At 40.6% G+C, this 27,679-nt stretch overlaps 2 protein-coding genes across 7 annotated transcripts in view; both read left to right on the top strand.

Moving 5' to 3' along the window:
* ANKRD31 (ankyrin repeat domain 31) overlaps positions 1-4,673 on the top strand; it is a 75,519-nt gene extending 70,846 nt beyond the window's left edge. For all 3 annotated transcript variants that reach the window (XM_042452770.1, XM_042452769.1, XM_042452771.1), the window contains 2 exons: positions 134-322; positions 2,493-4,673. In XM_042452770.1, coding sequence (XP_042308704.1) covers positions 134-322; positions 2,493-2,656 — 353 coding nt within the window. In that variant the 3' untranslated portion in view covers positions 2,657-4,673. The remainder of the gene's footprint in view (positions 1-133; positions 323-2,492) is intronic.
* A 6,288-nt stretch (positions 4,674-10,961) lies between these two features.
* Positions 10,962-27,679, top strand: part of GCNT4 (glucosaminyl (N-acetyl) transferase 4) — a 48,646-nt gene continuing 31,928 nt past the window's right edge. For 2 of the 4 annotated variants that reach the window (XM_042452053.1, XM_042452052.1), the window contains exon 1: positions 10,962-11,124. The gene's annotated coding sequence lies outside the window, so the exon portion shown is untranslated. Of the gene's footprint in view, positions 11,125-13,600; positions 13,996-14,764; positions 14,941-27,679 lie in introns of those variants that run through there. The other 2 variants (XM_042452055.1, XM_042452054.1) reach the window with 2 other exon arrangements.

Below are 27,679 nucleotides of genomic sequence, written 5' to 3'. Positions count from 1 at the left end.
TCATTTACTGTTTTGCAAAGCAGCAACAAGTAGCTGTCCAGAAAATAGGTGGAATAAAGGGGAGGCAGCAGAGAAGGAAACAGCACTTTGACAGCCTTAACTTAAAAACCCTTTCCTTTTCTTTTACTAATAGGGAGAAGCTCTGCAGAACAGGATTACAACAAAGGTGGTGAACACAGTTCTTTTAGTCATGACACTAGTTCCTTCCAGGACATGGACAATGCACAGCAAGAAGCTGCATCTTTTTCTCAAGACAATGGGGAAATTCCACCATTCCCTGAAGCAGAAGATGAGGAAATGCCTTCTTCAGTCTGTGAAATAAGTAAGTTTTAATTTTTTTCAGTCAAATATCTCTTGAAAAACAAATATGCTCCATTCCTCTGTCACCATCTCTAAGGTGCTTCCAAATGGAAGGCTCCTGCTGGTACCAATCCAGACACATTTTTTTGGGGTGTGGGGGATAGAAATTTAAAAAAGACAAAGGAAGCAACTCAGTAAGTACACTGTAAGGTTGCTCTGCTTTAGGCTCTGAATTCGTAATGGATTTACCTTGGTGCCTGTCTTACAAATATGTGTTTAGGACATGTAATACTGCTGATAAGCGTTACACACAGACACACACGCGCACACATCTTTAGGCAAAAATGCAAAAATGGAATATCATCAAACATATGATCTATCTATTTAGTTGCATCAATGTACATAGTGCTTTACAAGTAAAAGATAAACAAAACAGTTGCCTGCCCTCAGGTATACAATCTAATTAAGACATGATACAAAAGGGGAAGAGGGGGTGGCAGTGTGTGTGTGTGTGTGTGGGGGGGAATCTCCCCCGGGTGCCTGTCTCTCTCTCTCTCTCCTTATAAGGGCCCTCGTCTCTCCCCTTCACTCCCAGATGTGGCTTTGCCCCCACTTCTGGCCTCCACCTTTCTCCTATTTTCCTCCACTTCCCCACCTTCCAGCCCTGTGTCTTCTGGCTCCTCCTGCCCCCCTTTCACCCCCCTCGCCTGTTCAACCCGATCCTCCTTTTCCAACCCTTTACACATACATTTCAGTGATGTGGGATTATTACAGATGACATTAAACAACAAGTACAGCTTTCAGTTTCTCCAGTTTATAATCTTGTTAACTTTCTCTTTCTGCAAAGTGAATGCTCTCTATTTACTGCTGAAGAGCCTTTGTTTTGAAATAATTATTGTCTTTAAATATTATGTTGTCTTTCCTAATTCAGTCTAGTCTAGGCTTTTTTTTTTAAGGATTGAACAAATCGCTATGTTTGCTCTTTTGCACCCATACATTGCATTGTACAATAAAATCTGTGTCTGAGCTATATATAATGTGAATGCACAGACATACTGGATAATCAGGAATGAAAGACAAAGCCAAAATAGAGCATTTAACTGTGAACATATGGTTGCAAACTGCATCCTCTTAATGAACATTTATTTTACCTCTGCAATGAATCTTTCAAAATAAAGCTTATTGCTTTTTAAATAACAAATACTTGTTGGTGCATTTGTTGATATAGTGTTAAATGGTTTTGATACTGAAACTCAGGAATTAGATCTTAAAATGGGGTGGCATCTGGACAGTGACATGTAAAATACTGTTTTCACCAAGAATCTCCTTTTAGGCATTATTGTAAAATATGACATCTGTTTGAGCAGTTTTCCAGCTCTTTTAAGCATCTTTTTTAAGGATAGCTTCCCATCTTGTTTTTGTTTGACAGAGATACTCAAATGCAACCCAGACTAGTATCCAGCTGTTTCTGTGAGTGCAATCAGGAAGGGAACAATTCTGCAACACAGAATAGAATAGAATAGAATAGAATAGAATAGCATGTCCAGAGGAGGGCAATCAAAATGGTGAAAGGTCTGGAAATCATGCACTATGAGGAGCGACTTAGGGAGCTGGGTATATTTAGTCTGGAGAAGAGACAGTTACGAGGTGATATTTGAAGGGATGTTTAAATATTTGAAGTGATGTTGTATTGATGTAGCAAACTTGTTTTCTGCAGCGTCAGAGAATAGAGCAATGGATTCAAACTACAAGAAAAGAGATTCCATCTTAACATTAGGAAGAACATCCTGACAGTAAGAGCTGTTCAACAGTGGAACATGCTCCCTTGGAGTGTGGTGGAGTCTCCTTCTTTGGAAGTTTTTAACCAGAGGCTGGATGGCTGTCTGTTGGGAGTACTTTGCATATTGCTGCATGGCAGGGGGTTGGACTGGATGGCCCTTGTGGTCTACATATGGCAACCCCATTAATTCGATGGGGTTTTCTTAGAATAGGAATGCTCAGAAGTGTTTCTGCCAGTTCCTTCCTCTGAAAATATAGCCTATAGCAACCACTATTCATTGGGTTCTTCCATCCAAGTACTAACCAGGGCTGATCCTGTTTAGCTACCAAGATCAGATAGATCTGGTCCTTTATGGTATTTAGGCTTTTCAGTGCTTAATATTTTAATTTATTTTGCTTTGTGTTTCAAACAGAACTGTCCTCCCAATCAGCACCCTTAAAAACACCCAGAAGATTTCTACAGTTCAACAGAATAGTATTAATACAGGATGAAGAATTTCTGCCGTGTCATACAATGGAGCAATACTGGGATTTCTACACCCATTGTGAAAATTTTGGATTTAGAACAACTTCTTGAGAGATATATGTTGCTCATCTATATCAGTTAAAAGCAAAAATATAATTAGAGCTTTTGTGGGGCTTAGTCTCTTTTGGAGTTTGTTCTTGCATATTTTTATTAATAGCACTTTTAAAACAGAGGAGCCCTGTAGAAAGCTGTAAACAGTTTGAGAGCTTATAAAAAAGGACTGAGCAGGAAGAGGACATGCAGCTCCAGTTGCTATGGCCTTTGGTCATAAAATGTAACATGACGTAGAGTGGATGGGAAGAGCCTGTTTGGGACAAGATAGTGTTTTTTGAAAATAAAAATTGTTGTGGAGAGGCATCTGTTGCATTTAGTAGTACTGGAACACAGGCTGACACTCTGGAATGAAGTATTTCAGGTTAAAAAGGTGTTCACTTGTTTTTGACTAGGTCTCACAGAAAAGTTTAATGTTCTTTATTGAAATTAGCAACCAGTTTTGACATGGCAATCCTACTTAAAAGAAAACAATTATATCCTATGTGGATGCTTTAACCATTTTAACCAGCACAGGACTTTTTCAGCTTCACATCTACTTAGGCTTATAAAGAGGTCTTGAAATATTGAACTGGTACTCAGTCACACACCTCTGTGTATATGTGTACATCGTACCAGGCAACAAGTAATTGCATTTAATTAATTTTGTAACTAATGCTTTGTTTAATTATCACAAAAGGTAGCTATATAATTCTACCTCCAGTCTCAGTTTACCTTGGAAATTTCCATGTTCAGTAGGGTGAAGCTATATTTCAGTTCACTGTTTGATATGATAATATAAAGATAACAATGGTAACTCTTATGTAAGGAGAGAAACTTAACTTGCTTAAGGGCGTAGCATTAACTGTAGAATGGAGGTCCAGAACTATTGGGCAGGCATTAGCAATAATGTTTTGTACCTTGGCTTAAATTTGCTCTGCTTGAACATATGGTCCCATAAAGATTCATGGAGCATTTTTTTAAAAAGCTGATGTGCATATTTTTGAAGTAAATTTCTTTGTTTTTCTTCAAAGTGAGTTGGTGCTGCTATAGCACTGCTCATGGAATTCGGTCTTTTTCTGTTTATTTAACATCTATCATTGTGACCAATACAATTTGTTTGTGAAAAGAGAAAGGTGGGGAAGTGAATTTGAGATCCATTCACTTACTTGTAATTCTTACACATGGTTAATGTGTTTACCATTTATATTGTCCCACTAAGATATAAAAGCACTAGGTAGGTGGTGTTTGCTGAGCTATTTTGAAGTCCATGTAGAGGCTTCAAGATCTGTCTTGGATTCTAAGCACATAACAAAAACTGAAGGTTTTTTCCCCCGGTGGAATAGTTTCCAGTCTCTGAAGGCACTATATTTTCTTACATCTCATATTGCATATTTATAATGGATATAACATGCCATGATCAGTACTGAAGGTTTTTGGGGGGTTTTCAATCCATGGATTAAACAAAAATTCAAATATGTGAATTTGTTAGCTTCCATTTGTGAAAAAGGATGAGGAATAACTGAATGTTTGATTCATATTGGCCTATCCATCTGATTGGAGTATAAGCTGGTGCAATTGAAGTGATTGATTTCTGATATTCTTTTGTCTAAGCCTATAATCATCACAGGGATGAGGGGATAGTCTGTAGCAATGTTATGCTTTGTGTCAGCATTCTGCTGAAAAGAACATCTAAAGTTTCAAATGCCAAAACTTAGAAAGAGGGAAAGAAAGGAAGCTAGCTAAATTCATGAGTAAAGTTTCTAAAACAGTTTGTTTTCTCTTTAGTAAAGGTCCATTTCTGTTTTGGTCTTTTTCTGTTGTGATAACATTTTTCCTTTGGGGGGGTATATCAAACATAATTGAAAGGCTTGTTAAAAGGAAGCAGCAGTTCATATTAATGTTTTGCCTGCAGGAGAATTCTATGCTGCCTGTGAAATGTAAAGCATTTATTTAACCATTTGATTCACTGCACTCTCCATTGAGTTGGCTGTTTATGTTGTTCTTCTGGGTGTAAGACACTTAATAAATTACAGTAGTAGCATGTCAACTACAAGGCCTTGTAATTACATTTTGGATTAGTTTCATTCTTGCAGTGGGACATAAGATCAAGATTTGGAACGATAATATAGGAAAGTGAAAAATTTGGTTCACAAACTGCCTTCTAGGTACTGGAAAGAACAGAGACAATTTTTAAATTACTGTACTGTTTGTTCTGTATTGCCAAAATACAAAATTTTAGTTTTATTATCTTTATTCATTTACTTTAGAAGAATAGAAGAAAAAATTAACGTTGGGTAAATATACTAGACCAGTACACAGTTTTAAGTGACTGCTACTCTATTAGAGGATGAAATTCAAAGGGTAGCAACCAAGAGAAGTGGCCATATCTTGTTAGGAAAAAATTCAGGTTTTGCTGCAATTCCCCTGAGAAAAATACAAAATGAAAAAGCACTGATTTTCCTCTAAAACATTATGAAAATTATGGTCAGTAAGAAACCACAGTGAAAATTTATACAGACAGATATAAATAGTGAACAGAAGGTAGGTAATGAGCACTTTACTTTAGAGTGTAACAAAGGCCCAAAACTATTTAGTTATAAATTTGCTTTCCCCAGCAACTGAGATATGAGACAGTCCTAGGGCCTAGGGAAGGGGAAATATTAGTGAAATAGATTTCTTGGTTTATTTGCACTTGCAGTTTTGGAGACAGATAATTCCCCCAATGGTGATTTGGAAAGGAATAAACACTGCAGAAAAATATTAAACAGATTTGCATCATTTGCATGTAAATGGTGTGTTGCATGCTCTCAGTAGGCATGGATAATCAGACTAGGACCCATTGAATTGAATGGGGATTACTCTGAGGAAAGTGCATGTATATTTCTGCATGGGCCTCATTACCGTTATGACACAGTGAAGGATAATGTTGTTCTTTGCAGACATATCCCCTTGATCAGTAGAATATGAGTTGGATATGATCTACATGAATGGAAGTTACTATGCAGTGCTGGATTTAGAAATTATTGGTACATGTGTTGAAGAAGGAAGTATTTAATATTAATTTAGTTATTACTTATTTGATTTACTTATATTCCTCCTTCCTCCCATTAATGGGACTCAAGTTGACTAATATATTTAAAAACAATACAGATTAAAACTATAAAAAGTCATTAAAAGTTTAAATATAAGAGTTGTTTAAAAAGCAATTAAGCAGTTTATAAAGTTAAAACAGTAAATACATTAAAATCTATTTAAAAGACCATATGCAAACCTTAAAAACAACACTACATAGCATTTTTTTAAAAGTCTCCTGGCATAAAAATCTTTTGACTTGCTGATGGAAGAAGAACAAGGATATGGCCAAACTTGCCTCCCTAGAGATGGAGTTGCAGACTTTAGGAGTAGGCCCTCTCCCTTGTTCCCACCATGAAGCTGGGAAGGTGATGGAATAGAGAAATGGGGCTCTGCAAATGATCGTACAGCTCTAAAGGGCTCATAAAGGGAGACACGATCCTTCAGGCAACCTGAACCGAAGCCATATAGGGGTTTGTATGTCAAAACCAGCACTTTCCCAGCATCACAACTGAAAAGGTTTCTGTGCCCATTTGTCCAATTCCATGATAATGGTATTGAGCGCAAGTCTTTTGAAGTTGATCAGAAAGCAGAGGTGTCTGGGTGTGGGATCTCTGGCATGCCTGATGTTAAACTGCAACTCTCATCTCTGGCCAGTCTGGTAGGGCTAATGGGAATTTGAGTCCAACATTTTGAGATACCACAACTGAGATGAAAATGGCAAAAAGGATTCCTCAGATTGCAGTTATCATCTGTGCATTAAAAAAAAGCACACCAGATCAAGGAATACCCTGAAGCTGTGTATCTAGTTCCCTTATTCTCTTCCAAAATGGGTTATATTTTATATCTTACTACAACCCCCAGTCAACGGTAACTCCTTTTTCTCTAAATTACATTTTGATTTCTTCATCTCCACCCATGTCTGACCTAACACAAGGCACCCATTTATTAACAGCACTGCCACACCAAGAACACAAGGGTTGTGTGGTGTCAGCATACTGATGTCATCTGAGCCAAAATCTCCAACAGATCACCCAGAACTTGAATATAAAGATTAAAAAACAGACATGGAGGACAAGAACCCTGTGACTGCCAAGGGTTATAGTTTGGAACACCACTCACCCTGAACCACCTTATTGGATTTGCTTTGACAGTTCTGACAATCTTGACAGTAGCTTTTAAAAATTCACTATAGTATTCACAAAATCCCTACCAAATTCCTTTGTTCTGTTTTTTGCATAGAGGACTTCTTTTATTTTCCTCACCATCATATTCTCAGCAGTTGTTCAGAACACAGTGTTGCTTCTTGCTTATCCAGGAAGCTATTGCCTATAACTGACACCATGGAAAAGAAGAAAACCTGACCAATATGTAGCCCTTTCTTAAAGCTACAAGTATCTGCTGTCATTTTCAAGAAAGTTAAAGAAAGGAATCCACTGTTATCCCCAGTCTTCTAGCTCCCCTAAACAGGCACGCTTCCAATATCCTGAACGATAATCCTGATTTACTGTAAGGAAGTGCAGCCATTTCTTGCTGGTTCAAGAGGATACAAATTGTACTCTAACATGTAGAGAGTGATCTAGATTGTAGGGCAGAGCATGGTAAGAGGTATTGCTCATAGAAAGTCTAAATGGTCAACAGAGATAGTATAGAAAAATCTAGCTAATTATTTACTTTTAACTAACTATTGACTATTTTCCAACCTTGCCAAGGATTCATTGGTAGCACCTACTGTCTGTAAAAAAACACTTTAAATATTATTTTGTACACCTAATATTTGAACTACACAAAACAAAACAAAATAGCCATGCATGACAAAAAACAAAAAAGCAATGTCATGTCCCTATTCCTGCCACCCATTTAAGATTTACTTCCCACTCTGACTATAGTAAATAAACTTATACACAATATTCCTGTTTACTAAACTAAATTTATTATGGTTACAAAATAGAATACAAAACCCCAAAAATATAATACAAAAAAGTATAATATAAAATTATGTTCTTTCTATATATCAAATCCTTTTGTTACAATGTCCTCTTTTTCCTTTTTTATATAGTCTGTAAAAGGTGCTTAAAGGGTAAAAGTACAATCTGTAACATTTGTTTCACACCAAGTTCTATTCAAAATGGACCCAAACCATCAATTTTCTTGAAGCTGCCAATAAGTCCTGAATTTGCTTGAATGCATTCAGGATGTTAACTTGTCTAAATATGAAACTGGGTCAAAATTGCTTCATAATGGCACATTCTATACCAAAAAATACAGAAATCCTATTTGTTTTAAAGTAGTTGACAGATGAGGTCCCAAATCTTCCTGTTGTCTTCATTTGGATCTCATTAGATAAGACACCAATTCTGGGAGCTCTGTGATCAGTCATGTGGATTTCAGCTCCATAAAAATGTCCCAGTGTGGTGTAGTGGTTTGAGTGTTGGACTATGACTTTGGAGACTAGAATTTGAATCCCAGCTTGGCCATGAAAACCCAGTGGCTGACCTTGGGCAAGTCACACTCTCTCAGCCTCAGAGGACGGCAGTGGCAAACCCACTCCGAAGAAACTTCCAAGAAAATACCATCTTCGGTTCGCTGTAAGTCAGAAGTGACTTGGAGGCACACAACAATAACAAAAAGGTTCACAGTGCAGTTAGATGTATGTTACGATACAGCAACATCTTGTAGCACCGTTTAGACTAACCGAAAGAAAGACGTTGGCAGCATAAGCTTGTAGACTTGAGCTTACTCCTCAGAGCAACGAAGCAAGCTCATGTCTATCACACGGGGGAAATTGGAAGGTTAAGCAAAGGTTAAGCCAGGGTCATCCAAGTCATTTCACTTAATTTTGCAAAAGATTTTCAAACTACGTCACACGCAAACAGTACACAATCCAAACGCAATCATGAGACATCCCAGGAATAGCTGAATTCGGAAAAATATCAAATTTATAAATAATTTTCCACTGCAAATTTGCAGTCAATTTGCATTTGCATTAGTATGAAATGCATCTCCAGTTTGGCCATGGGATTACTGTTGGCCATGGGATCCTGTCCTCCCTGCAAACGCACAAACATGCTAATTCCCTACAAATGCACACTAATTCCCTACAAGTGTGATAAGCTACTACATAACTTCTTGCATTTTCGGATTCCCCCCTTCTTCTTCTTCTTCCTCCTCTTCTTTCAGGACAGTGATACATTCCTGTGTATGAAAAAGTCCTAAGAAAGCTCATGCTACTAATTTCGTTCTTCCAGTTAGGGCAGTCTAAAAGGTGCCAGAAGATCCCTTTGCATACTGATTTTCCAGACTAACACGGCCATGTCTTTCAATTCTAGCTTCAGAAGGTCAACAGATGTCCTCCTTTTCTGGGACATGCCCTACATTTCAGCCTTCTGTCCAGGAGGAATTCCAAAAGGTCCTCCAATCTGAGCATGACTAAGAAGCCTGAATTTATATTTATATGGGTATTTTCAGCTTTTATTTTGTAATGTCCCTCCGTTTTTCTTGAATGGCCTACACTCTGCGGTGCCTTGTCCTCCACGGCAGTTGTGACGCCTGAGAAAGAGACAAGCAAACGACTCAAAATCCTGAAGGCAAGTCCAAACAAGCGACAGAAGAGTCCCAGGAGAAGCCAGTCTAGACAATCCACATACTGTACTAGAGACTTGTTGCCATAATACGCTTTTCTAAAGGAAAAAATGTGGCCCTTCTGGGCCAAGTAAAAAGGGTCAACTCTGGGGAAGGGCAGATGTCATCTCTCTCTTTCTCTCCATCTCTGGAATAAAAGATTGAAACAAAGGACAGCTATCATGTTTTACAAAAGAGAGGTGTGGACAGCATCCCAGCTCTGGAGGGGAGTTGACCTTTAGGCAAAAGAGATCAGCTGGAAAGACCTGGGAGGCTGGAAACCTTCCAAATGTGCAGCTACTGGAAACAAGCCAGCAGATTAAATCCGCAGCTAATTCCTGGGCAGCCCTTCCTTGCCCCCACTTTGCAAAGAAAAAGTTGGAGCAAACAGGGGATTAACTGGAAAGGGCTCCACAAAGCCCTGGGATCTTCCCGAGTTTCAGGCGCTGGTTCTGAACGAATCTCCAGGTGGGCCTTTGGAGCCACTAAAGTCAAGGAGGCATGTTGGCTGGGAAAGAGCCGGAGCATGGAAAGGCCATCCGATCCCAAGCCCCCGCCTTTGCCTATTTAGGGCACTTATTATTCGACAGACAGCCAGCCAGAGATAAGCCTGGATGGAAATGCCTGGCGCAACACTAAGGACGGGATGGGTTTTGCTAACCAGCCAGCAGCCTCCTCCTCCTCCTCCTCCTTGGGCCCAGGGAGCAGGGAAAGCCCTCCTGGGATGCCACGGCCCCCCCGCCTTGCCTTGCCTTGCCTTGCCTTGCCTTCCTTTTTCTTCCGACAGTCTGCAAAATGCAAACTGAAGAGAGAGCCATTGACTACAACTCTGGAGGGACCAGGGTTCAAATCCTCCGCTCGGCCCTGCTGCAAAGCCACACTCTCCTCTGGAGCATCTTGCCAGGAAAGACCAGGACAAGGCCAACACAAGTCCCTCGAAGGCACCCATCGCCCTCGCCCCCAAGGCCCAAAACGCCAAGGGAGAGAGAGAGAGAGAGAGAGAGAGAGAAGGAAAGAAGAAAGAAAGGGAAGAAAGAAGGAAGGAAGGAAGGAAGGAAGGAAGGAAGGAAGGGCAGAGAGAGAGGAGGAAATGAAGGAAGGAAGGGATGGAAGGAGGAAGGAAGGGAGGGAGGGAGGGCGCGCGGAGAGGTAGGCAGAGAGAAGGAAAGAAAAGAAAGAGGAAGGAAAGAAGGGCAAGTAGATAGGCAGACAGAAATAGAGAAAGGAAGGAAGGAAGGGCAGAAAGAGAGCGAAAGAAAGAAAAGGAAAGAAATAAAACAGGAAGGCAGGCAGAAAGAAAAGGAAGGAAGGAAGGCAGAGTCGAAGGCGGCGGCGGCGGCGGCGGCGGAGGAGAGGCTGAAGTTCTTGGGCGGAAGAGAGCCCCGGCGCCGAAGGCAGGGCTGGCCTGCTCCCCCCGCTTGGCCGGTCTTCCGCTGCTGTTGCTGCTGCTGCTGCTGCTGTTGCTGGAGGGGGCGCCCTGGGGCTTCTCCGGAGGGAGGGAGGGAGGGGGTATCTCTCTGGCGTGAGTCTGCCCCAGCCCCCTCCCCTCCTCCTCCTCCTCCTCCTCCTCCTGGGCGCCCCTCCTTCCCTCGACGTCATGGGATCCTCTCCTTTTCCCCGCCGCCCCGGTCCCTTCCCTCCTTTCCCAGTCCCAGGCACCAGGGAGACGGAGAGGAGCAGGAGGAGCAGGAGGAGATGCTGCCTGGGCCCCCGGAGGCGAAGCGGGGCTGCGGGAACCCAGTCCAGCTGGGAACCTCTGGCTCCTCCCTTTCCCCTCGGCGCTGGCGGCTCCAGTAAGTGGCTCCTGCAAAACTCGAGGGTCCGAAACTTTTCCTAGTTTCCCCCTTGGAAGGGAGCCCCGAGGGGAGCAGAGAGAGTCCCAGGGAAGTTGGGGGGAGTTTGGGCGCTGGGCAAGGGCTGGAGTCTGGGGCCCTGGCAGCCCCCGGGGTGCCCTCGGGCAAGGCACACGCCCTTACTCTCTGGAAGTTCCTCCTAATGTTGAGCTGGAATCTCTTTTCCTGGAGCTTGCATCCATTGTTTCGGGTCTTGTTCTCTGGAGCAGCAGAAAACAAGCTTGCCCCTTCCTCAGTATGACTTCCCTTCAAATATTTATGGCTGAGTGGGGATTTGAACCCTGGCCTCCCAGTGTCCTAATGCAATGCTTAAAGCTCTACACCATGCTGGCTCTTGAGGTGTATCTGTTGTTGTTGTTGTGTGCCTTCAAGTCCTTTCTGACTTGTGGTGATCCCAAGGCAAATCTATCATTGGATTTTCCTGCCAAGATTTGTTCAGAGGGGGTTTCCCTTTGCCTTTGCCATCCTCTGAGGTTGAGAGAGTGTAACTTGCCCAGGGTCATCCTGGTCATCCAGAAGGTATTCTGACCCTGGCTGCCAGAGTCCTGCTCCAACGCTCAAAACTACTAGACAATGCTGGCTCTTGAGATGCATCTGTTGTTGTCGTGTGCCTTCAAGTCCTTTCTGACATATAGCAACCCTAAGGCTAACCTGTCATTGGGTTTTCTTGGCAATCTTCTTCAGAGAGTGTTTACCATTGCCAATCTCTGAGACTGAGAGAGAGTCTTACTTGCCCAAAGTCACCAGTGGGTTTTTATGCTTGAGCAGGGAACTGAACCCTGATCTCCAGAGGTATAGTCCAACACTAAAACCACTGGGAGTGTAGTGGAGTCTCCTTCCTTGGAGGTCTTTAAACAGAAGCTGGATGGCCATCTCTTGGGGGCACTTTGATTGAGAGTTCCTGCATGGCAGAATGGGGTTGGACTGGATGGCCCTTGGGGTCTCTTCCAACTCTATGATTCTATGAGTCTATGCTGGCTGTACACTGTGTCAATAATGCAGTCTGACACCACTTTAACTTCTGTTGCTCTGTCCTACAGGATCCTGGTATTTGTAGTTTGGTGAGACACCATCACTCCTCTGGCAGAGAAAGCTCAAGACTCTTGTAAAACTACACAAATCAGAGTGGTGTCAGTCTACACAGTGTAGACAGCCCCTGCGGGGGAGACAGCCAGAGCCTTGCCAAAGTGCTGGGTGCCCTGTTGGCTTTGGGCCACATGAGGAGGGCAAGGTCCAAGTCAGCATAGAAAAAGTGCTTTTCAGGGTCCCACTTTTTTTGCACAGCCTTTTCTTTCGCCTCTATGCAGCAAACTCCTGGCACCATAGATAGCTATGCTGGCTGGGGATAGGGGGAGTTGCAGTCCAAAGAAGGGTAACTCTTCCAAGCTCCGATTTTGTATCCAAAACTCTTGGTTTTGGCCTGAAAAATATGCTCAAATGAGTTCACTGTGGCTGGTTTTGTTACTCTTGACTTTTTTTTTTCACCCCACCTATTCCTTCTGTGCCTTTTTGGTTTTGCAAGAGGAACTCTTGGGCGCTTCCTGTAATCAGCAGATGATGCTGTTTGTTCTGTTTCAAAATCACACTCCGGTGTGGCTGCACAACTTTAGCCTCACTCAGTTTGCTTCCAAGTGAGGCTTTGGGGAAGGAAGGAAGGGCCAGGTCACTTGCAGTAGCTTGTTGAGGAAGGGAGGAGAAGTGCGTTACTTTTTTGGATTGGTTATAAGCCTTTCTCAACTTCTGTGAGGGACAGAAAAGCATCAGGTCTAGCTCTTATGCTATGCAGCAGAGTGCATTTCCCTGCTGGCTGGCTGAGTGTAACTTATTTCAAAAGCTTGCAACATGTACTTAGTGCATTTTGGTAGGCCCAATTAAAGGTATCACTGTTTTATTAACTTTCTCTGTCTTGTGCATTTGCTAAAGACTCAAAGCTTTATAGCCGTTGACTCACAAATTTTTATAGGAGATATTTTAGGGTCTGTGGTGGGTTCACCTTTATATTAGCTATCCAGCATTTAAGCAGGAGGTGGACAAAGTGCTGCCCCCACAATCCCCTGTACTGGAAACCTTCAGTTTACCAATTTATTAGATTGCGGGACTCCCATTCCAGTAACTCCATTCAAGATTGCAAGTGATCTTAGCTGGAGTGTTGGACTAGGATTCTAGACATCAGGGTTTGAATTCCTACTAAGCTGTAGAAACCTACTGGGTGATTTTGTGCAACTCTCTCTCTCTCTCTCTCTCTCTCTTTCTCTCTCTTAGGGTGTATCCACACTGCAGGATGAAAGCAGTTTGACATCACTTTAACTGGCATAATGCTATCCTATCGAATTCTGAGATTTGTAGTTTGGTGAAGCACCAGAGCTCTCTGACAGACCAGGCTGAATACCTCACCAAACCAGAAAACCCAGGAATCTGTGGGATAGAGTCATGGCAATTAAAGTGGTGTCAAACTGCTTTCATTCTACAGAGGATATACATCCTTAGAGGAAGGCAACTTCCTCTGAATAAAATTGGCTAACAAAAACCTATCTAGGGCTACCACAAATAAGAACAGAAGTGCCCTAACAGCAACAAAGGGCTTCCTGTGCTGTTTAGCATTTAAAAACACTTCTTTTTTAAAAGCCAAAAATGGAATTCAGGCCACTTTTTTGAAGTTTGTCTGGCCTTCAGAAAGTTCCAGGGAGAAGATCAGCACCTGAACTCACCATAAGGGCCCATCCTGATTTAAGCACATTCATCCTGACAAATTCCTCATATCTATAAGGAGCAACTGAGGATGTAAGCAGAGTTTTGGCTATCCACTGCCAGGTCAGTAACTTTGACAGGATAGCTTAATAAATGCACAAGGTGGTGTGGTGGTGATGATGATGATAGTGGAACAATGCCATCATTGTGAATGGCATTTTATGGAATAAGAGGGGACTAGAACTTGCAGTCTAAACCTTAATACATGGAAACTCTATCACAAATCACCTTGTTACTGTTATAACATTGTTAAAGATGTGTGTCTCTAGACAATCATGTTCAGTTCAACCCTCTTGATCCATATAAAGGCTGGTTCAGGGGACAAAATCTGCTAAAGGGGGTTTCACAGCTAGCAGAGCACAATGTGGGAGAGCTGTGAATCAGGAATAGGTTAATTCAGACTTCATCCATGAAAGTCAGTAAATAGTTTTTAAGCAGCCCATTGCTTCTCAATCTTGGAACCCCATGTTCAAAATATGGTGCCTGTTCAGGCTTGCCCTATAGGTGAGAGATCTTATATGTAAAGTACTTTAAATGTTATATACTGTATATACTTGACTATAAGTTGAGAGATTTATGCCCCAAAATGGACTCCAAAATCATGGGGCAATAAGTAAATACTGCTTATAAAGTTCCTAAAAGAAGTGCCTTCCTTTCCTTTGTAGTCAGGAATCTTTAAACAGTTCCCTGTTTGAGTCCCCACATGCTTGTGTGTGTGTGTGTGTGTGTGTGTGTGTGTGTGTGTGTCTTATCCCTCAGCCCTCCTTCGTACTAGCCAAAGCTAACAAACAGCTGGTGAGGTAAAGGGGGGAGAGAGAGGGAGAGAGAGAGAGAGAGAGAGAGAGAGAGAGAGTATGCCGAGGCTTGTACCCTGTGTACCCTGTTTTGCGAGCCATGAACTTTGGAAATGCTGGTGGTGAAGGGGAGAGCGAGAGTGACGCTTGTATTCCATTTTGAAAGCCATGAGCTTGGAAATTCTGGTGGTAAAGGGAAGATAGAGAAAGAGAGGTTTGTACCTGGTTTTGTAAGCCATGAGCTTTGGAAATTCTGGTAGTAAAGGGAGGTTTGTTTCCCTATTTTCCATGCTGAGACTGTGACCCTTAGGAGAGGTCTAGAGAGGGAGATGTAGAGAGGGAAGTGGTGCTTTGTTTTCCCCATTAGATCTTTTGTAACATGCTGGAGACCCTTGACTTATCCACAGGTCATATCAAAATCCATGATTTTGGCCCCACAAACTGCCCTCGACTTATGCATGAGGTCAGCTTATACATATGGTATGCAAGTTTCATTTTTGTAATTAAAAATACAATGAATAGAGCAGTCAAATTAATCTCACGGCATAGATATGTCCACAAACAGAAAACAGACATCTGTTGTATTTGATTAGATTTTTTTATTAGATTAATTGAAATGCATCCATCTATTAAGTGATATAGGCCTAAAATATAAGTTAGAGTACTGTAAGCCTTCTTATACATTATAATATGTGGAAGAACAGCCCCCATCATTTGTTTACACCTGTCAGTTGAATACATCAACAGTGACTGCAAAGATATAAATTAAGCAGAAATCTATATGGGGTGGTGGTGGAGCCTGCTGCTGCAATGTTGTCTTATCCAAACCCTCTTCACATTTATATTTTAAAAGGACTGTTATTTCATTCATTCATTCATTCATTCATTCATTCATTTATGGGATTTATATTCCACCTTTCTCCTAAGGGTGTAATCATATGCAAACTTATTTATAATAAAGCTTTGTTTAATTCAGTAGGAATTCTAAGAAAATGCTTCCTCCCTGTCAGTTTTATCGCAGAGGCTACATCTGCACTGCAGACGTAATCTGGGTTAATACCACTTTAACTGTCATGACTCAATGCTATGAAATTCTGTTTTGTGAGACATTTGATATTCTCTGTCAGAGAGCTCTGGTGCCACAACAAGCTGTAGTTTCCAGAAATCCATAGCTCTGAGCCATGGCAGTTAAAGTGGTGTCAAACTGGATTATTTCTGCAGTGCAGATGCAGCCTAAAAAGGATTTTTATTTTCCTGCTCCAAACAGTAGTTTGGCATGGTGGTGATGGGAACTGGCCTGATTCGAAATCTATCATGTCATCATCTTGTCCCAGGGGCAAGAGTTTCTCTAGCAGAGGACTTACTATATATACTCGACTATAAGTTGACCACATGTATAAGTCGAGGGCTGATTTTGGGGCCAAAATTATGGATTTTGATATGACCCATGGATAGATCGAGGGTAAAACCTGGGAGCATGTAACAAAGGATCTAAAGGATGGAGCAAGGAAAACAATGCCAAAGAATTTACATGATTCCAACATGATTGAATGGATAAGCGAGTAGAGGAGGGTCAGTGCTTCCAGGACAGATTTCATTCTTGCTTTTCAGCAGGGGATAGTTCATTTTTAATAAGAGTTAAAGTACAGTATTTACATTAACCTGTGGATAAGTCAACTCAGGTTTTTTGGGTCAGTTTTTTTGACTAAAATTTCTAGACTTATACATGAGTATATATAGTAATAAGTATTGAGTGAGACTAGACTGTCATGCCAGCATTGCCATGTTTTAAGGCAAATAAATATACAGTGGTACCCCGGGATACGAAATCACCGCGTTACGAAATTTCCGGGATACGAAAAAATCCCATAGGAAAAAACTGTTTCGGGTTACGTTTTTTTTTTCGGCTTACGAAAAAAATTTTGGTGCTTTTCGGCGCTTTTTCACACGAAATCGCGGCTTTTAGCGCTAGCGCCTATGGCTTTTTCGGCTAGCGAAAGATTTCGGGTTACGAATGGCGCCGCGGAACGGATTACATTCGTAACCCGGGGTACCACTGTAAGCTGTTTTGGTGGAGTGGTTGCCATAGAATATTGCTATGCTCCTGATATCTCATTCTTCATAGTATACTGTGAACAGAGAACAGAATGATGAAAACAACTGAGAAAACCAACAATAATACAGTGCTGAGCCACTGTTATGTGGTGGGCTTAACAGCACAACATCCTTTAAAATGTCAAGGCTTGATCGGAGAGGGAATGCTTCTTAGAAGCAACACAGTGGTGGACTTTAAACATTACAAAAATAAGTTTGCATTAGAGACTTCCTAATAGCAAGGATTATCCAAGTATGGCAAAACAGGTTGATGAATTACTTCCTTTGTTGTTGTGTGCCTTCAAGTCGTTTCTGAGTTATGGTGATCCCAAGGTGAATCTGGGTTTTACTTGGCAAGATTTGGTCAAAGGAAGCTTGTCATTGCCTTCCCCTGAGGCTGAGAGAGTGTGACTTGCCCAAGGTCACCCAGTGGGTTTCATGGCTGAGCTGAGAATGGAACCCTGGTCTCCAGAGTCACAGTCCAACACTCAAACCACTACGCCATGGCTCTTCTACAAGGTTTTAAAAGAGATCGTTGGAAGAAGCCATAGCAAAATATTTGTAAGTTGTGGTTTTAAAAGTTAAATCATGCTGCCTTGCATTCACAGCAAACTAGATTAATAACTCTGACAAACAGCTGGATTGGGATATATTCACAAATGCCAACTCATTAGTAGAGGTATGAACAGAGACAGTTGTTTCTTGGCACACTACATATATTAATGCATGTATCTTCACACTCTGGCATGGAACAAAACTGTTTTCCCCAACAAAGCTGCTGACTTGACTAGAACTGACTCTCAGCGGATTTACTCTTTTCACATCTCAGAACTGTTTGAGAATGAGCCTGACAGATGAGTATCACCTTACACAACTGTTTGAATGTTTGTGAGCAGTGGCACAAATCTCATCTTTCTGTACCCTGTTATGCTGTGATATTATCCCCACAACTATGTAACTGCTAATATACATTAGGTATGATTTGAACCAGAATGTCTGAAAAAGAGGGTTGAAATCAACAAAAACGTGTACTAAAACAAATCAGGTAGTCTTAAAGTGCTGTTGGATTCCTCTTCCCTCTATCCTTTCCCCCTGCTTTTAATTGTGCACAGAAATTTAGTTTTGGGGTTGTCAGTCCTTAGTTTATACAGTTACATTTCCTGTAAAATACAGTTGGACTATGCTATTCCACAGTCATTACAAGCTACAAGCCAAGTGACAATTATTATCGGATGTGGTTAAATGGATTGGATTTTTAACTTGGATACCATAGTCAAATCCCTGCTTGGCCATGAAAACCCACTGGGTTACCTTGGGCAAGTCATATTCTCTCAGCCTCAGAGGAAGGCAATGGCAAATCCTCTCTGAATAAATCTTGTCTTGTGATAGGTTCACATTAAGTCTCCATAAGTCAGAAACTACCTGAAGACCCACAACAACAGCAACAAGCCATAGATTCATGAAGTGACCTTTGCCTAGTTTTCTGTCTCCCATCTACAACACAGGAATGTTAATTATTTACTTGGCGAATTTGTTGTGAATATATAAACACTGATGTTTGTAATGTGTTTTGGGTAGAAAAGGTGTAATATAAATGATTTTTATATAAAATATAAAGGGAGACAAAGGCAACCCCCACTGAACAAGTCTTGCCAAGAAAACTCCATAATAGGTTTGCCTGAAGGTCACCATAAGTCAGAAACTTCAAGGCACACAACAACAGAGTACTTCAACCTGTATTTTGAAGGTCAAACATTTCTAATAAATGGCATTTACAATAAAAGGATGTTTTTTTCTTTTAAAAGTGCATTATACTGATCACCCAAGAATTTCAGCTAAGTGATTAATTGAATTAATTATGATTAATGATAGTAATTAATCATTCCTTGGCTTTTAATGTTGCAACATTTAATTGTAACTTGTCACTTGGAAAGGATGTAGGAAAGTTTGTTAGCCTCATTTTCATATTTATTGTTATGGGTGTTTTCTCTGTGAGTGACTGTATACACAGGCAAACATAATTGGACATTTTTGCATCTGATTGCCTGTTTTAGTGATGAAGTGAAACCACTGATGGACACTAGATATAGAAAAGGATGGCTTTTACTTTTTTCAATGAAACTTCCTTGAATTCCAGCAGAATGAATTAAATTTTTTGATGCAGTTTGCCTGTTGTCCTTTTCTTGTAACTTCTATCACTATATGCAGCTGCTTTTTTGGACCATCTAGTAGGATGCTATCCAGTTAACTCTCCAGTGCTTGGCAGAGGCATTTCTTGGCTCATTGGCTTAACTCTAAAGGCACCAGAACCTGTCTGATCTTGTAAGTTAAGCAGAGTCAGCCCTGGTTAGTACTTAGATGGGAAACTACCAATGAATACTAGGCACTGTGGGTGATATTTCAGAAGAAGGAACTGGGAAAATCAGGTCTGAGTATTTCTTGCCTAATGGGATTGTCACAAGTCGGCAACGACTTGAAGGCACATGTATACATACATATGAATGAGAGATCTCCTCCAAGCCATCAACAGCCATGCTGAGGTCTTACAGACTCAGGACTGTGCCTTCCTTGATTGACTCTATCCATTGTAATACAGTCTTCCTCTTTTCCTGATGCCTTGTACCTTGGCAAACATTATTGTCTTTTCTAATGAGCCATATCTTCTCATGATATGGTCAAAGTTTGATAGTCTCTGATTAGTCACCTTGGCTTCTAGGAGAGTTCAGGCTTGATTTGCTCTAGGACCCATTTACAGTTCTCCCTCCTTTCTTGCGTACTTGAGATCTACATCCCTTGATTATCCGTGGGAGGTGAACGTAGAGGGTTAAAATGGGGCACGCACCCATGGTGCACACCTGTACACTCCCGCAGGGATGCACCACTATTCAAGCCAATATGGCTTGAATATACATGGTTTTCCATGGGGGTGGTGGTGGAACGGATCCTCCAAGAAAACAAAGGGAGGACTGTATTTGTCTTTTTAGCAATCCGCGGTATCTGTATAACTCTTCCAAGAGCTCTGAATTTCAAATGAGTTAATTTTCTTCCTACCAGCTGTCTTTAGTGTCCAGTTTTCACACAGAAATTGGAAATACAATGGCTTGGACAATCCTAACTTCAGTATTCAACCTTATATCTTTACACTTCAGGATCTTGTCTAGTTTCCTCGGGGCAGTGCTTCCACACTCCCCTCAACCCTAGCATGTGACGAGGGCATCACAATGGCGGCACCCTGTATACATGGGCACTGCCACTGTTACGTGGCGCATGCGTAACAAGTGTGCCAGTGGCGCACTCTGGCACACTTGTTACACTGCAGTCTCAGCGTAAAAAGAACCCACTTTTTGCGGGTTCTTTTTACTCCACAGGGAAGCCGCGTGGTTTGGCGGCTGTGGCTTCCCTGCGGAGGGAAAACAGGCACCGGCAGGCCACCCTTTTTGGGCAGTATGTACCATGCCATAGCTATTCTTCCATGTACTATTCTTCTGATTTCTTAACTGCAGTCTCCATTCTGATTAATGACTGAGCTAAATTATGGAAAATGTTTAACTATTTCAATGTCTTCATTGTCTGCTTCAAAGTTATGTAAATCAGCTGTGGTCATTATTTTGCCTTCTTAATGTTCACCTTTTCATCCTTCAGCAATCATTTCAAGTTTTTGCTGTTTTCTGCTAATAGTATGGAATAATCTGCATATCTTAAATGGGCGATGTTCCCGCCACCAATTTTCATGCCTCCTTCCTCTGAGTCTAATCCTGATTTACATATGATATGTTCAGTTTACAAGTTAAACAGATAAGATGATAAAATGCAGCCTTGCCTGACCTCCTTGTCAATTGAAAACCACTGTGTTTCTCCATATTCTGTCCTGATGGTAGCCTCTAGTCCTGAAAACAGGTCAGAAAAATTAAATGTTGTTGCACATTCATTTCTTAAAGAGCATTAGTTTTTCATGATCTACACAAAGGCTTTGCTATGCACAGTCTAATTTTCTTTGGAATTTTTTGATGCATTATCCAACTTGGTGCAAACATTATCCAATGTATGTTTGCAACAGGATCCTCAGCGACTTCTTTCCCTAGACTTCTGGCATTTCTCACACCATGTATGGGAAAAGTATTTATTGTAGAATTATGACCATCACTTGGTTTGCATGAGAAATTAAAGCAATGGTCCAGTGGTTACTGCAATCCCTGTTGTCCTCTTTCTTGGATATTGGAATGTATGTGGCCCATCTGTGTGACATTGTTTTATTTTCTATATTTGTTGACAGATTTTAGTTATAAGTTTAATAGAGTCCATCTCTGTAGCAGCTGTGTTGTTATGCCATCTGTTCCTGGTGATACTTTCTCCCAACTGCAGCTTCCACTTTGCTTTCTAAAATTGTAGGTTCATCTTCATAAAGTAATCTGTTATCCTTTCATCTCCTTTGTATTGTTCTTCAGTGTATTGCTCCATTGTCTTTTTCTTTCTACTTGGTCATGTAATTTCTTCCCCTGCTGGTCATAGAGCATCCCCATTCTTGATTTATTTTCCCTTTGATTTGTTAGCTTTTGTGAAAGAGGTCTCTTGTCATTCCTTTTTTGTTGCCATCTTCTATTTCTCTACATCGATTGTTATACCAGTTTTTCTTGTCCCTGTGCACAACTCATTGAACAGTTGCATTCAGGGTTCTAACTCTGTTTCTGTCATCTTTTACTTTTGCTTTTTGTCTTTCCTTTTGTCTGCTTTGACTACATCTCTCATTTGACTGCTTTTGCTACATCTCTCCTCACTATTAATTTCTTCTTATATTTTCATTTCCTGAAAAAAAAGTAAAACACAGTATAATTATCTGACACAGTACGTCAAATCCCTGCCCACTTTAGCTCGTTCGCCTCACTTATTATAATGTTTATACATTCTATTGTTTTGCTAAGTCTAGTATCCCTTCATTCATGATTCTTACATTCCATGTTCCTATAATATGTGTGTTCATCTTTGGACTTTCCTTTTGCCTCTGATCATGCCAACAGGTAAACATCCTTTTGGCTTGAGCCCAGTTGCATCATTAGTCACAGCACTACTCGTAGTTCTTCTTTGCTCTATCCCAGTAGTTCATTGAGTGCCATCCGACCTGGGAGTCCCATCTTCTGGCACTATCTCTTGATTTTGGATTATCTCATCATAGGGTTTTTGTGGCAAAAGATCTACTGATGTCTCCCTCTGTACAGTACTAACAAGTATTAGCTGTGGTGCCACTGCTGTTGTCTCTGAGAAATCCTCTGCTGGTGACATCACCTGCTATTGTTGCTTCCAAAAAGGTGTTTGGCATATTTATTCTGATTCCTTGGCAAAAGACTGCTGCTGTCAGCATAGCCTCTTGCCTCACAGGAGCATGCAATACCAGCATTGTGGAAAGGTAGTGCCATTAATTAAAAGGTGATAAAAATGTCTCTTGTATCAGTTACAGAAGCAAGCCAGGTGTCCTTTGAGAGGAGAACAGGGGTGACAGGTGGTTTCCATCCCAGTTACCCACAGTGCTGAACCCTGTTTCCATAATAGGTTCAGCACCTTTGAGAATCCCTTTAAACATTGGCCTGCAAACTTCCTATGTTTTTTCCATTTCTGCTCCTATTTCCTTTCTTACCACCAATTAAAAAAAATCTGTTAAGGAGAGAAAGACAGGATAGCGATACAATTTTTACTGACTTGTGCAGGGGCCTTTTGTTTGGAACCACCTCAAATTGTTTCTCTCTTGTTACTCAGTTGTCAACTATATTTTGAACATAAGTAAAAACAATTTCATTCCAAGATGGGTTCCATGTGTGTATGAATCAAGAATAGAGCTGGAAATTTCTTACAGGACTATTTGGCTGTAAGTAAATCTTAATTTCTGTGAGACTCATAAAAACAAAGGACTAGTTTTATAGCCTATGAGCAAGTATTAATCATGCTATTTCCCTCCTGTTATCTGCCAGTATTCCTCTTTTGCAAATTGCAAATTGCAGCATCATTGTTCCCACCTTTCATTCCAGTCTTCTTTTAAAGTTAGAACTGTGGGGTACTTATGCATATAACTTGAAGTTTAAAAAAAAAGTGCAGAAAAGTGTATTTTTGCAATTTGTAACTAATTTCATGTTGAACCTGAAGTCTGTACACTTTGTAATCTAGGGCTGCCCTGCAAGTTCTAGCTGGAGCTGGGAGTAACTCCTTTTGAACTTAGCAGGCTATCTAAATAGAAAAGCATAGGATGGTGAGGTCAAGGTAACATCACTATGACCATTGTAAGCACCAGAAGTTTTTCCCACAGTAGTGATGGTTGGGTGGGAGGCTGTAGTGTGGATATAAAAATACTACAATTAACTCTGTAGTTAAAGAGTTTTTGCAAGAAAATCTTTCACAGGTTTCTAAATGCAGGAGAAGGCAAATGGGGAATTCAGAATCCTTCTCCCATCTATTGCTTATCCATTGTTGATTCCTGTTGAGTAGTGTTTATTAGAAGTAGTCCTGGGTCAGGGGAAAGCATGGGAGGCATGTGTAAGAAAACTGAACATGGTGGATGCAAACAAAAGTAATTTTTTATTTTTTAAAAAAATTATATTATACAGTGACAATACCTGTATACCTTGGATAATGTAACTAGATTCAAAAGAGAAAGAAATAAAAATTACAAAAACTTCAATTAATCCAAAATCAAGAGGAGAGAACATCATTATGTGGATAATGAATAGTGACAGGGATACTACTGACATATTAAAAAAGAAGAAGACCAAACACCATAAAAACTTTCAGTCATTTGTATATTATTCAAAATCTCTGATTGGACTGTCAGTTTCTCCATTAGTGCCAAATACCACAGCCTGCCTGTCCAACTGTCCAACTTGTGCGCTTTCAAAATTTCCAGAAATGTTAAATCTCTAATTAAACACTGTCAAAAAACTATGAGATTGGATGTGCCCCCGGACTCAGCTATAAAGAATAAATTAACAAATCTTCAAGAAAAATAGTGTGCACCATTAATAATTATGACACTTTCCTTCTTCTTGAAAACATATCCATGGGTAGTCATGTTGGCCATGCATCAAAATATAACAAAATACAAAATCCACGAAAGAGCCATGTCTTTATTGGCCAGCCAAAATGCATCATGCAAGCTTTTGAAGTTTCACTGGCTTCTTCCTCAGGCAAAGATGTTAAAAATCATACATTAGGGGGAAAAATTGACAGCGTTAGAATGACAGGTCTACATTTTGTCTCAGATGTTACTTCTGTTGTTAGTTAAGGTATCTAAGGGATGTTAATGGAGGCAGATGCCACTCTCTTTTTTGGCCATGTGGAGATTGGGGACAAAGGGGAATAACATTTCAACTCCATTAGCACCCAAAGAATAACTTGTCTTGAGATCCAGCTTGTCCCTGTCCTGTGTGAAACTAACTGCCCCTTACTTAGGCAGAGAACACTGAATTTCTCAAGAAGTTCCTGTGTAGAAAGAAATGTTTAGGTATTATATAGATAAAACTTTCCAGTTGTATGAATGAAATGAAAGAGTCTTACCTTTTTGGGAGATAAAAACCTCAAAAATTTAAGTCCCAGTTCATTAGCGCCCTCTTGTTAAAGTTTTCCCTGTTGCGGCAAAATTCATAATTGTGCAAAACTGAGTATTTTCCTCCTTGCTTATCCTGGCCTTGAAATCTTTCACAAGTTAATGCTGATCTAATACCTTCTCGCGAGTACCCTGAAGCCTCATGGATGATCTGCCTTCTATAACCACTCCAAACTCCTGCCCTGACCATCCTTGATGGAGAAGGAGGAGAATTTCTTCCTATCTGAAGCTGAATAATGGCAGAACTGGCCAGCCGGCATTTGCTTCCTTGCCCTGCAGAGCTTCCTTCCCTTCCTCCTACTCTTCTACCCTCCAAGATTTGCCTTTTTTTGTAATTAGGATTCCCAGATCTCAGGCCTAGGCCCTCTTCTAAGGTCCTCAAAGCAAGAGGGATTCAAAGCACTGCTTTGAAAAGCATGTCTGCATATATTTTCCTCATTTTTTAAGCCTGGTGTTTTTGTTTTGAATGGCATACTCTGAACAGCTGTAGTTATTGATTCGTGTATTTTTTTCATGACATCACCAGGATCTGCTATTAAAAATCTAGGTCTTAGCTTTTGCCCTGAAATAACTGAACCTGGCATAGTCCTGATCTGGAAACCCTGCTGTTAATTGCTAGGCCACACAGTAGACCTTCTTCCACTTGACATCATCCACACATCCTGCAAGTATGGGCTCTTGACTTATTGGGAACTCTTGACCTATTGCTGGCTGTGTGAGTGTGAAAATCAAGGGGAGCACAATTTTCTGTGCTTGGCAACATTTCTTTCCAGGATGTCCTGTGGAAGCATCTGGAGCTGGTTGGTTGGCTGGAGATGGGACTCCACAGTGCAGATGTTTGGAGAGGAAGTCTGAGTCCACCTTGGGAACATAAAAGTGGTCCCTGGTTGGACTCCAGCCAGTCTTCCTTTTATGTATGTGAGAAAAGTAGGTTCACTGCTTAAGGAGGACTAGAATTGGCAGTGGACGTGCAGTTCAACAAAATAGAAACACCGTTCCCACTTTCACCAAAGGCTTTTCTTCTGAGCAACAAATTAAAGGATGCACTAATAATGGAGATGAACTGAAAGATTATTTTGAGCATGAGATTAATGGATCAATATTTGTCTTTAAACAGATGAATGCTAGACAGTGCAAGACAAATAAGAAGCAAAGAGATATAATGATGACAGTGAGGAACAGAAATAGCTAACAGTTTGTTCATGTTTAACTTCATTGTTTCAAATATTCCAGGCAGGGATCTCTCCCTCTTTCTCTCTCACACATTTTTGTGTGTGTGCAATTACCAATTTTCTTTTTCTTTGTTCTGTTCTTTATTTTTGAGTGTTTAGATACAGCACTTAAATGAACTTATTTGAAAATAATACAATATTAAATTTGAACTGTACATTTAAATATATCACCATTCCAATATGTGCAAGTGATAGTGATGGAAGAAAACTTTAGCCTAAGAAAAATGGCATTTATTTTTTTCCCCTGGAAAAGGAGAAGAAAAATGTCTTAAAGCTGTCTTAAACATTATAATCAATCATGTTTCTTGAAATACCAAAACAAGAGGAGTAATCACAGGCTGCCAGGCTGAATTTCCAATAAAAGTCACATGGGAGTTTAAAGCCCAAAAAGTTAGATACTCATTTATAAAAGGCATGAAAATTATATGATACACACCAAATAATGGGAAAATAGCATTTTTTAAAGCACCCTATTTCAGGAAGTTAAATATATGGATAAAAAGAGAAGTTATCATTGCTGGAAATTTTGACAATATGTTCTGTGCTGTTAGATAAAGCTAATAAAAGCACAGAACACTTAGGTTAATTTAGCATTACAAATAAGAGCCATGAAACTCACTGGATGACCTTGGGTCAATCAGTCTCTCTTGGCTTGATCTACCATGCAAGATTGGTGGTTGAGAGGATAAAAGTGTAGAGGTTATGTATCTTGAGCTCACTAGAGGAAAGAAGAGACATAACTGACAAATGACAATATATCAATAAGCCTGGCTTTTTACAGCACAGTCCTAAACTTGTTTACTTAGAAGTTGGTCCATTGTATGCTGTGTGAAGTACTCTTAAGGAACTATCAGTGGATTACAAACTGTATAACAATGATTGAACGTTTTACAGTATGTCTATTTATACTAGTTACAGAGGAAGACCAGTTCAAGAGCAGATGACATGTTTATGTGGTTTATATATCAAGCAGTATAGTAGATCAACTCTGCCTAAATACCCTAAAGGCACCAGATCCTGTCTGATCTAAGAAGCTAGCTAGTCAACCCTGGTTAGTACTTGGATGGGAGACCACCAATGAATATCAGCTGCTGTAGGCTATAGTTCAGAGAAATGGCAAAACCACCTCAGAGTATTCTTTGCTTGAGAAAATCCTGTTAAATTCACAGGGTTGTTATAAGACATGATGCAACTTGAAGGCACACAAACACATAGTATAGTTGCCCCTCCTAGCTCATGGATCTGAGATCTGCAACCTCCATTATCTGGTGCACACTCCTGGGCTGTGCGCACGGGGGCACACCCTATTCAAACCTATGAGGCTTGAATACGAGCGATCTTCCATTTTTGGGGGGGAGGGAGTCCAGAACGGATCCCCTGCACAAACGGAGGGCCAGCTGTACATGTCTTTATGATTAGGCCAGTGATCTCTGCTGTCCATGTGGCTGTGATGCTGGCATGGTGATTAAAAATGGAAATGAAGCTGAAATAGTACATTGCTCCAAAAACAAAAATAAAAGAAAGTGAATGAAAAAATTAAAAGGTGAAATGTTCTTCATTATAAATGTTACTCTTGGAGCAAATTTTATTAGACAGGGAAACTTGAAGGCATTTGGAAGGAACACTTTATAAGGTTTTGGTTTTATAGAAGGGGAAATGTTAGGAAAACTAGAACAGGTACAACAATTCAGTCTGTAAGATACAGTGCAATCCTCCATGCATGTCTACTCAGAAGCAAATCCTATTTAGTTTAATGGAACTTATTTCTAGTTAAGGGGAACCATGTGTCTCCTAGAAGTTTTTGGACTGTAACGCCCATCAGCCTTATCCACCAGTACAGTATAGCTAATGAGGAGGAACTCTGGGAGTTCAAGCCCAACATCCAGAGGGCTCTATGATTATCACCGTGGTGTAAGCTTTAAGTTTGTTGATGTATATAGCATGGTTAAGAAGCATGGGAATGTAGCAGAATGTAATGATATGGTTGTACAGGTACACCTCAGTCAACAAAGCCTCTGGCAATGAAGCTCCTATTTACAAAG

This window comes from Sceloporus undulatus, chromosome 2, assembly GCF_019175285.1.
Source record: "Sceloporus undulatus isolate JIND9_A2432 ecotype Alabama chromosome 2, SceUnd_v1.1, whole genome shotgun sequence".
Classification (NCBI taxonomy): domain Eukaryota; kingdom Metazoa; phylum Chordata; class Lepidosauria; order Squamata; family Phrynosomatidae; genus Sceloporus; species Sceloporus undulatus.
The sequence above is the reverse complement of the archived record's forward strand: the minus strand, read 5'-3'. Positions and strand labels throughout refer to the sequence as shown.